The sequence below is a fragment of the Anas acuta genome, chromosome 1, assembly GCF_963932015.1.
Source record: "Anas acuta chromosome 1, bAnaAcu1.1, whole genome shotgun sequence".
NCBI lineage: Eukaryota > Metazoa > Chordata > Aves > Anseriformes > Anatidae > Anas > Anas acuta.
Window position 1 is genome coordinate 11332165 of NC_088979.1, and position 11363 is coordinate 11343527.

Genomic DNA, 11363 nt, shown 5'->3' on the forward strand with positions numbered 1-11363 from the left:
TCACCTGTACCAGGATGGATGTGGAACTCCTCTCAGCAGATTTCTTTAAAAAGAGGCTGGACAAGCAGCAACCCAAGACATGCTCTGTCTTTTCTCAATGCAAAGGAGTCGGGTAGATTTTGCCCTGAAGTCCCTCTCCATCCCGCAGACATTCCTCTTAATTGCCTTAAGGAAGGAAGGACAAAGAGAGAGGGACAGGGGGAGGAAGAGAATGAAAGCTGAAAGGGAAAAACCTCATCTGACATCAACAAGTGCAAGAAAGGCTTTGAGGATTTGTTCTCCCCTGAGTGCCGCTCAGAATAGCACCAGCTGCCAGACACAGCCTGGCATCATCTTTGTTCCCTTTCAAGGTCTCTGTCTAATTCTTTGTGGAGGAAATTAATAGAATGTTGTTAGAAACATAGAATTAAAATTCATGAATTCATAGAACTTGGAAGTTAATTTTCATAGGCCAGCCGTCCTACAATATTTTTCAATGAAAGCGAAAAAAGATTAAAAGAGTATTGTTAATAAAAATAATTTCATTTTTGAATACAAATATCACAGCACTCTGCTAAAACCGTGAAAACCGCAAAGCCAACCACTCAAAGTTTTGGAGATACCAGCATTAACGTGACCTTAATCGAGCTCCCTTATTGATATGCCAGACAACGCCTTCTCTAATTACAAGATCGTGTTTTGTTTTTTCACAGAACTCCTGCAGCTGGGCTGGGTGGTCTTTCTGCGATCAGCTCCATGCCTTGGGTGCACCTTACCTGGTAGATGCCCCTCTGCTGTGGGCAGGGCAGAGGGGCTTCCTCGGGGACTTTTGCAAGGCTTGGTTGATGTGGTCTGATGTGGTTCACATGTTGGAACTGTGAAGCTTAAAGCAACTTTGGCGATGAGAGGCTGTAGAGATTTGTAATGCAAATATTGGGATGGAGATGGATGGTGTGGGAATGGAAACACATGTGTGGAAGGTCCAGAGGAAAGGGCAGAGCCAGGGTTAAAAGAAAGACCTCTATCGATAACCAAGGACAGGACTGACAGCGGTCAGACTGGTGAGCTCTGGGGAGCCCATGGTTTACCTCAGGGCCAGAGGGCCGTGCTCTGATGTGGCCCCAGCTCAGATGAGCTGGCAGCAGATGATCTGATGTCTGATGGCCACAGGAGGACAGCCACAGGGTGACAGCTCATCCCATCTACCTTTTTTGTGCCTTCACCCCGGCAGCAGTGCAGCCTGCAGCTATAAAGAAATGAAAATGAGGGAACAACGCCAGCAGGCAGTGACCTTGCCTAAGATTTACGGAAGCAGAAGTAGGCAGGATACCTAGGGAAAAGGTAGCAATAATAAATGTTGATTCCTAAAGATGAAAAAACACCTGTCTGAAGTCTACTTCATTGCCAACCAAAAGGAACCAAAGCGGTGTAATGAGGAGTGGGTGGCCAGCATCCCTGGAGCTCTGTGTCACACAGGGGTGAGCCTGGCCAGGACACACAGCTCTTGGTGCTGCTGAGCACATGGATATGTCTGTGGGGCTGGGAAAAAGCAATCTGCAAGTCAGATAAAGTGAAATGACCTCACTCTAAGCTCTGATGTTTTACATTCCCCTGGGGAAAAGAAGAGCTTCCTGAGAGCGTGATTCTCACCGTGCTCCAGAGCAACCAGCCCTTTCTCACACCAAAATCTCCTCCCAGACTTGTCCTTGCCCATCTGCCTTGTAAAAGGCAGCAACCAAACCACCTCCATGATGGCTTCCAAGCACTGCATGCTAACAAAAATCAAAATGTAGCAGAAGTATAGCAGCAGCACGCAAACATAAACGAAGGAGAAAATGAAAGACTCTTCACCCTGTGCATGCACACACATCTTCTCATCCCTCACACTGTCCCTTCACACTCACCCAGAGGGCACCTGAATGCTGGGTAAGCACCAGTGACTTTTGTCACCTTAGATCTGCAACACAGCTGAGGCAGGGTGAAAAAATACCCCCGAAGCTTGGATGCCCGATTTAAATTGCCCGGGACATGACATTTTTTGAATACTTTGCATCCTGCTGCACTTTGCCTGCTCAGAACACAAGCCCTGCTGTTTTCAGTAGCACCAGTGAATGCAAAACGTTCATCCAGGATCCCAAATCAGATATGAAGGAAATGAAGAAGAGCTGATTAGGAAATGCTTGTCAGAAATTACCCCATGGCACGCAGGGCACGTTTTAGCACCAGGTATTACGTACAGTTTTGAAGGGCACCATTTCCAGTGCTTTAGCCGTGAGCTTGTTGTCCTCCTGCCTGCTTCTGTCCTGTTCTCCCAAAAACTCATTCCTCTGCTGGATGCTGAGCACCAGTTCAGGCCTAGATCAGGCTCTTCAGGTTCACTGGTGGTTGATGCTCATTGCTCCTTCCTTTTTACCAGGTCCATCCCTCCAAGCCTTTGTAACTACACCAGCTTCAGCACTTCTTACAGCCCCTCTGATCCCAAACCTGGCAGGGCATGACCAGAGCCTGGAGGAGGAAGGTTTTCCTCTCAGGATCTGAGCTGTAACTGCAGGAGCCCTGCTCAGAGCCTCCTGGAGCTACGTGTTGGGCACTGGAGGATGTTGCTGCTGGAGTTACGGCAAGCTTCTACACGTGCAGTTGTTCCAAGGTGTTAACTGCACCTACAGAAGGTGAATCTTAAAATGTTGAAAGGTTACCTTCAGCTTCAGAAAGCACAGGTTACTGAGGTCAGGCCATGAGCCCTTCATCCCACACAAGGCTAAGCTGCAAGGATGTACCTGCAGAATCCGACATGTGGATGTCCTTGAAAACACCACCACCACGTTTACTGACAGGGAAGAAAAGAACTCTGCTATAAATCATAGCTCAGTCCAAACAGTTCAGGTTTGGCAAAGTTGTATTAAAGCACTGGGTCGGCAGAGCACCACTTGAGGCTCACCTCTGCTGCTGGGCTGTTCATCAGCCCTGATCATGGAATCATTGATCATTAAGGTTGGAAGAGACCTCCAAGATCATCTGATCCAAGCATCCCCCTCCTACCGATATCACCCCACTAGACCATGAAGACTATTAACCTGCAACCCCTCTCACAGCAAAAGCTCCCTCAGGAGGAGCTGCCAGCACACCCAGCAACCCAGCAGGAGCCAGGCCCACACACTGGGTGCTTGGCTCTCCAGGTGTAGGCTCTGCAGCGTCCCATTGTGGTCTTACACTGAAGAAAAGAAGAAAACCCTGAAGAAAACAGGGAGACTGGTAGCCTCTAGCTAGCAGAAGCAAGGGAGATAAGGGATGCAAGTTAGAAAACAAGGAGGAGAACAGCTGGAGGGAGATTCCAGACTGACCAAGGTAACCTTTTGCTCATTAAAGGTCATTAACCTATTAAAAACACACCCATCAAAATGTAAAAGTATGGAAAGGTGAGATTTGGTATCCACACTCCCACTGTCCCTCTGTAATGCACAGGGTCAATAGAGATAAACCGGGCAGCTAAAACAATCAGAAGCAGCCAGAGAGAGTTTCACAAGTTAGCTGTGTATAAAACACGGTGCTCCAAGTCAGAGGTGTGCGTGCTTTGCGAAAGGTCACCCTTGATTCTGTAGAATTTCATAATTCATTATTTAATGAAAAGACCTTTGTGTGGACGCCGTCTCTCGCAGCTGAGGCACTGCGATCAGGGAAGGGGGCAGACTTGCTGAACGTGGCTGAGGTCACACCAGTTTTGAAAATATCTCATCGCTTCTCTCTTTCAAGTGCATAATATCAGGTTTTCAGGCAGCCAGCAATCCAAAAGGTTTGTGTGCTGGGAAACAGAGGGGAGCTGCTGTGTCCGGACCGGAGCATGTGGCCGATGGGCCCTGCACAGCTGGGACCTCACCTGGCAGGCACTGGGGGAGTGGATGGGACTTGGCTTCAGGGCTCAAAGCAGGCAGGAGAAAACTTTGATTCAGCCCAAGACAAAGTACTCTGATTCATGGAGCTTTGATAAAGAGTAGGAAAATAATGCTGGATTAAAAGGGAGAGACTGATCCCACCTCGTGAAAAGAAAAGCAGGAGGACAAGGTGTGCAAGGCGTTCAGGGGCAGGCTGGCTGCAAGGAGGGGCAGCCACTGCAGCCTCCTTACGTGCTCAGGTGCAAAAAACCTGCACAAGACTTAAAATGATTTCAGAATAAGTTTATTACAGGACATTAGGAAAAACGTATTTTTTTTTCCCTCTTTTTATTTTTCTTCCCATTTATAAAAAGAAGATTTTCCTCACTTCTCTGCTGGCTGCTGCAAGTTGAATGTGGAATGTGGCACCCTGGTGGGACATTCAAGCTAATTTCCACAGCACAGGAAGTTATTGCTTCCCTGTGTAATACAAGGTACATTTTGGAATGCCCCTATATGTTTTTTTCTCATTCAGAACCAGATATTTTTCTGTTAAGAACACTGAGTTCTGCAAAATACTCCAGACAGCTGCAGTCACATCAATTTCTTAACAGCCATCCCACGAAGAACACATCTCACTCATCTTCAAATGCACTAAAATTGTGCGTTGACCAGGGGATATCTCACCAAGAAATGTTCTTCTTTTATTACTTGCTATCACAGATATCATCAAAGCAGTTTATTTATGAACTGATTCCAAAGAGCTAACATCTGAGCTAAGATAAAATGTCCCAAATGTCTGATCTGAGAAGTCCCCAGGTGCTTTACAGGACAAGAGAGCAACATTCAAAGACAAATTAAAAAGTCAAACTGTGGGATCCTTTAGCTACCACTTGAGGACAACACAGAGATGCCCTGATCAAAAGGTCCTAATCCCAACTCAGATTAAGTGATTAATCATCGATGCTCTGTGGATGGTAAATCCATGGCTTTCAATAGTTTTTGTTAAGGTTTTAGTTCTCTAGTTGAAGAAAAGCTTTATGCATATTCATGACTATTTTATGAAGGTAAAATTCTGGGTGATTTAGCACTGGCAACAGATGCTGAGCCACCAGGTTGGTGTTTGCCATCCACTCACACAAAGAATAAGCAGCGATTTTTCTCCAGCACTACCTTAGAAAAAGCGCCTGTGATGCAAAAGACCGCTCTAATTTTCAGTAGCTGTCTAGCCCTCCACCTCTCAGAAGGTATTAACACACAAAAAAATGGATTTTTAAGATGTATTTTTTTTTTACTCATACTGAGCAGACCTTGACCCTTAACCCTGTAGGAAGAGATGTCTCCCACCCAAGTGCACTGGATTTAAGCCAGAGGCCTGTGGGTCTACATCTGCCATTTCTGTGGTGCTACCGAGAGACAAAGGGGGATGGAGGCTCGATGTGACCAGGCTGTTGCTTTAGCATTTAAATACAACATACACGCAGCACCCCAGCAGCAAAAAGACTCAGTCATGCAGATAACAGCAGCGTACATGCAGAGAATCCCTCCCTGCTGCCAGGTCCGAAGTCAACGTGACCAAGACAAAAAGAGAGCTCCTTCCCAGCAAGAGTTTCCTTCCTTCCCTTCCAGGGCTCCGTATTATTACCCTCAGCCTGCATCGAAGATGCAGCTCCTTCATGCTGCCTCTCACACAGCCAGGCTTGGAGCTGCCACAGCCACCATGCAGGGTGCCACATCTTCCCCCCTTCCTAGCTCCAGCCAAAATTGAGGTCCTTCTCAACGCCCCAGGGCCACTGTTTAGCTCACGGCTACTATCGGCTCCACTGCAGAGATATCTGTCTTTCCTGACGGGATGTTGGAGGCCGAGGGCAGGACGTGAGAGGCCTGCAACCTCCTGAAGGTGCCGTTTTCTGGCCAAGCTAGCCGGTAGGAAGGGAGCGCGGAGGGAAGCCCCTGCTCTGCGGGGCCAGGAGGCTTTCTGCAGATGTGGAGCAAAGCCTTCAGCTCCGATCGGAAACTGTCGTTGAGCCAGCAGTAGATGAAGGGGTTGTAGCAGGTGCTGCTCATCGCAAGCCAGTGAAAGGCGAAGTAGAGGGCGTTGTTGGTGCGGATGGTCTGGCTGGAGAGGAGGACGACGTAGCAGTTTAAGGGAAACCAGCAGACGGCAAAGAGGACGACCACGAGCATCAGCATCTTGATGGTCTTCTTGTTCTTCCTGCGAAGGGCGAAGTACTGCTCGGTGGTGACATCCCCGATGGCGTTGCGCAGCCAGAGCTTCTTGGCCACCGTCACGTAGGCGGCCGAGATGATCACCAGGGGCAGGACGTAGAGCAAAATGAAGGTGGTCAGGTCGAGGTACTTCCAAAAGAGGTCGGCTGGCTCAGGGAAATCCGGGAGACACAGGCACCGGGTAACGTCCTCACTGCAAGGAGGCAAATACAGGGCAAGGGATAAGCGTGTAGAGCCAGGAACAGCAGGAGAGGCACCCCAAAAGCAAGGAGCTAGGAGGGAGAGGGCTCAAGCAGCAGAACCTGTGGGCAGACCCTTCGTTTATGCACGTTTGTCAGTGCCAAGCAGGGCTCTGTTGTCCAAGGATTTGAGCCATGGTGCAGCCGGTGAGCAGCGCGGTGGTAAATACTCATGGGCATCCATGACATTATGGTAATTTAATGAACTTCATTAATTACAAGATTTCCAGCTGCACTGAAGCTCTGTCCTGTGGTGAACAGAGACACAGACTCTGCTCATATAAAGGATTTCTTAAAGCACTTTACAAATTCCTCTGCTCACAACAGCATTTTAGGAACAAGCAGCTGAGGCTGTCCCTTTCCCAAGGATCAGGAGTTGATTAAAACCTGTCAAGTTTTCCCCCATTCCTGGTCTGCCCAAACAGATTGGTACATCGTGTAAAATGCCAATGTGGAGAAATAGAATGGGCAGGCCATATCCTCTACCTCTGTACCCTATTTTGTCGGATTAGAGGGACAGAATAAAGATTAAATATATATATAGAAATGAGAAGAGGATGTTAGCCACTGCAAAAGGAAACTGATGTAAATTACAAACTAGATCTGCACCTTGGTGACTTCAACATGAGCTCAGGGCTTTTAGTAGAAGATGCCAGTGGGAAATTTGCATTTAATGAGACCTCAGAGGAAAAGCAAAGAACATCCTTACCTGTATTCAAAAGTAAAGAGTTTTTGGTAGATGGCATGTGGGAGGGAAAAACAAGCCGCCATGACCCAAATTATGGAGATGTAGATAACACCTTTTGCAGTAGATATGCGAGGCTTCAGAGGGTGCATGATAACCTGTTTGAAATACACCAATATTCAGGCTTATGCCATTCCAGGGAATAATTGTATCATTTTTCCATATTAACTTCCAGCCTTATGCCTATTACTAGACACGGAAATCTAGCATGCAAACCGTGCTGTCCTCACCCAGCTCCCACTGACTGCAAGCTGTGTGTGAAAGCCTGAAATAATTTTCAGGGTGAAATGGGTAAAAGCAGAGCCTGGTCCCATCCTTTCTGTCCGCCTGCCTCAGCGGGCTCTCACCTGGTGCCTGTCCACGGCGATGGCCGTGAGGGTCAAGGCAGAGACGTGGAGGGAGCAGTACTGGGCAAACCGGCTGACGTGGCACATCCCCTTCCCGAATACCCACGAGCTGTTCACGAAGCGAGCCTGGAACCAGAATGCTGTTAGGAGTCATGCACACCCCCACACGCTTATATATCTGTGATATATATCAGATATATGCACATGTATTTATCCACCGAGCCACCTCTGGCACAGATGACTTCTGCCGTGCAAAAGATGCTTTAAAGCCAGCAGGTTCTTTCCTCCTCGGGTAATTTTCAGATTACTGAAGCCACTGAAGTGATGACAATAACTCCAGCCACCTCCTGTCCCCGCCGCTGCCGCATCCCTCCCCCAGAGAAGGACCGGGGGAAGCCTCTGCCCCCACCTTACCAGCGTGAAAGGCGTGTTGAGAAGCGTGATCATGATGTCGGCCACGGCCAAGTTGACGATGAACAAGCTGGTGGCGGACCGCAGGCGCCTGCTCTTGATGCCGACGTGGCAGACGAGGACGTTGCCGAAGAGGGAGATGACGATGATGACGGAGTACGCCGCGACCAGCAGGGCTTTGGCCGCCACGTGCTGTGTGTCCACCCTGTGCCGGCTCCTGCCCACGAGGGTCTGCCAGCCCGCCAGCGTCTCGTTATCCCAGGGAAATGAACCCGAGGTGGTCGGGATTCCCAAAGACTCCTCCAGGCTTCTGTTGAAGGGCAACTTCCCCGAGGTCGTGAAGGCATTAACGAAGTAGGGGAGGGAGAGAGAGACGAAAAGGGACAACATCCCCGAGGAGATGCTGCGTGCTGCCTGGGATCTGCCCCGTTTGCAGCCCGTGCTGTGGTGGGGAGGCTCGCCATGCACCAGGGCTCCTCTCCTGCTCGGCTCCTCGCCACTTTTGCTGCTCCAGCAGGCTCTGTGCTCTCGCAGAAGCTCACTGCCCGCCTGCCTGCCCACCGGGCTGCGTAGCATCGCCCCGGCTCTGACGCGCTGCTGTGCCGTGCGATTACACCCCCAGCACTCCGCGTGAAAGGCAACGCCAGCCTCTGCGGTCCTCAGCAGCCTTTTTCACTCCCAGCAGCCCTGCTCGTGCTGCTTTGGTGCTGTTCGTGAGCAGCGGTGCACACAGCAGCCCTGCTGCCTTCCAGGACTGGTTTCAAAGTGAAGTTCGGCTTGAAAGGAGCGACAGGCGAGTTTCAGGCTGTGGCACAGCTCAGCAGTCACAAACCAGCACAGAACAGAGGAAATCTGTGTACGTACACTGCTTTCACTGTACTCACGGCATTTTTCCGAAGGGTTTTTTCCCCTCGGAGGGAAATATTTAAATCTGTTGGCTGGGATTTCCTCTTGGCCAAAGGAATAAGCCCTGAGCACCGCAGAGAAGCACGCGCATCCATGCTGGTGAAAATACACACGTGTGCAAGGTACTGCCCCACTGATCTAAGTTTTCCCTGGCTTAAGGCTTCAGGGATTACAAACCTGCCCTGCCAGAGCTGGCACGCTGAAATGGGACAGCTGGGGAAAAATCTGCTGGGATGGTGCCAACTAACCCCAGCCAGAGCAGGTTTTATGTGCACGATGTTTTATTTAGCCATTCATTCACAGCCCAGGATCCCACAGCAACCTAATCTGGGTGGTTTTTCTCCTCACCACCCCTCAGGAGGCCAACACAGCTGGGCAGGTGCCACGTCCCATCCCCAGAGCTCCCCTGCAAGCTGCTGCCAGCATCAGTCACTGCCAAAAAGCTGCCCAGGAGGAGCTCTTTCTGTAATTGTCCCGCTCAGATATACCCACCTGTAGCAGAGCGCTGAAGGCGGCGGCCAGCTAAATGCCCCTTGATGCTGCCAGGGAAACACAAATCCCCTCACAGTGCGACACGAAGGTCTTGGTCCTTCTGGCTTTTTCTGCAGCCACCTTTCCGATCCCAAAGCGTGCTGTACATGCAAAAGGCAACACACGGCTGGCTTCCACCTTTGCCCAAACAGCCTACTCTGCCTTAGATGTTTTTTTTTTCTAGTTCTCAAGCTGATTTTTATTTATTATGTTTTGAAGGCAGGAAATGCAGGTACAGCTGTTCTCTCAGAGATAAGACTCATTTAAGTAATTTGCATATTTGCCAGATGATTAGAGGTTGATAGCATTGCCTGCAATGATTTCCTTTATTAAGCAGAAGGCAGGCTGGAGGTACGGAGCAGCACTGCTCCTGCAGGCTGACAGCCGGGAGCGTTCCTGACAACCTACCTGTCAAGACCTCCTCAGGAGCTCATCTGCTTTGTCTCCAAACTTCACCAGAACAACTGGCTGTCAGTATGTCAAGGGATGTGTTAGGGGAGAACAAAACCTTCATCCCTCCAGAACTTGTGCCTCTGTCTAAAAGGAAAATCTTAACAGAAATTTGTGTTTACGTGTTTGTTTCCTTTTAACAATTTCAGGAGTTAAAAAGCCATATAAAACTTTCAAAGCAAAACATGCTACGGCATGAGCATCCTCAGAACTCTTGTAGCTCAATCCACAAGTAACAAACATTTACTGATGTAGCTACTGCTTTGTTTTCTGTCTTTCTGGGAAGGTAAGGAAGGATCACAGCAGGGTGTGGTATTTCCCTTTCCAAGCATTCAGAAGTTCTGAAAGTTCTTACCTGGTCTCTGAGAAACAAACAAAAACAACAGCTAAAAACAATGAAAACCCCAAAACAACCCACCAGCACCAGACTCATGATCTCATGATCAGACAGATCTAGGACAGAGTGCTGGTTGAAGCTATTAACTGTTTCGAAGCAAAGACATGCTACAGAAATTGCAATAGCTTCCATTTCACACAAGATACAATTGGCTAAAAAAAAAAAAAAAAAAAGGCAACCCTGTATTATACCACTATTGTTTCCTGATGTGATTGAAATACTTCACCTAGCAAATCAGTCTTGTAGAAAAGTTTTTATAAGCCTACAACAAAAACAAAACATTGGTTATATTTCTTTTTGTAAAAAAAAGCAGGACGAAGAGGGCTCAGCCTTCACAAGCTACCCGTGTATGAAGATGTGATTAGAGAAATCGGCTCAGCAACAGGCCCACCACAAGCAGCACCTGCTTGTGCAGGAACAGATGCTCCATCAGTTTCGGACATTTGCACACAAGCTGCTCATGGCCTGTGAGAGAAAAGGCTGTAGTAGCTGTGAGGGAAGCAGCAGAACACAGCTCGGCACCTGCTTCTGCTGATTTCACCATGCACTGCCATCCCCAGCTGTCATCCACTGAGGGCAAAAGGAAGTAGCTGTACAGGAACGTCATGATTTAATGATATATAAAAAGATGTATTTATTTTTTGCAGAAGACATCTGTGAAGTGAACTGAAGTACTTTGTAAAATAAAAAGTATTTGGAAAGCACTTGAAATAAAGCTATACAGTTCAAGATTTCAGATAATCCGAGTCATCCTAAGCATCTGTTTGACAGCTCTCTCCACTGAAGCTGTCATTTAGGAAAATAGGCATAGAAAAAACAGCTGTAACAGAAGTATGAAAAAAAACCACCCAAACTACAAAATGCAATTTGGAAACATTCAAGAAAACGAATATTTAAAAAGCCAAACTGCACACTGTGCACTCTGCACCCCATTTCCAAGGAAACGACCTTTGATTGACCGTAGCTCTGCTAAACATTTGAGCTTTCCTTGGGCAGGTGGATTGGAAGTTTGCATGAAGGAGAAATGACTTCTCAAAGAGTATCCAGTGGGATCTCTGAGAATTAGCAGTATTTTCTGTGTGTCTTCCATGTATGAAAGAAAATTACATGGATGATTAGGAGTAAGATATTTTTACAGTACAGAAATATTTCTGTATCTCGGCATCTCCTTAAGAATTTTAAATGGGATGATTTATTTTTTTCCAATAACAAAACAACTTTAATTTGGACAGCAACATAAAGAACCAAAACATTTTTAAA

General features: G+C 47.9%; 2 protein-coding genes across 2 annotated transcripts in view; both read right to left on the reverse strand.

Annotated features, from left to right (window-relative positions):
- The window catches only part of LOC137849633 (high affinity choline transporter 1-like), a 143465-nt gene that overhangs the window by 119447 nt on the left and 12655 nt on the right, over nt 1-11363 (reverse strand). The window lies entirely within an intron of this gene.
- Nucleotides 4944-11262, reverse strand: GPR83 (G protein-coupled receptor 83). The gene is made up of 4 exons (XM_068669408.1): nt 7823-11262; nt 7409-7534; nt 7026-7159; nt 4944-6270 (listed from the first exon to the last, which is right to left on the reverse strand). The coding sequence occupies exons 1-4, from the start codon at nt 8393-8395 to the stop codon at nt 5646-5648; spliced, it is 1458 nt and encodes a 485-aa protein (XP_068525509.1). The 5' UTR covers nt 8396-11262; the 3' UTR covers nt 4944-5645.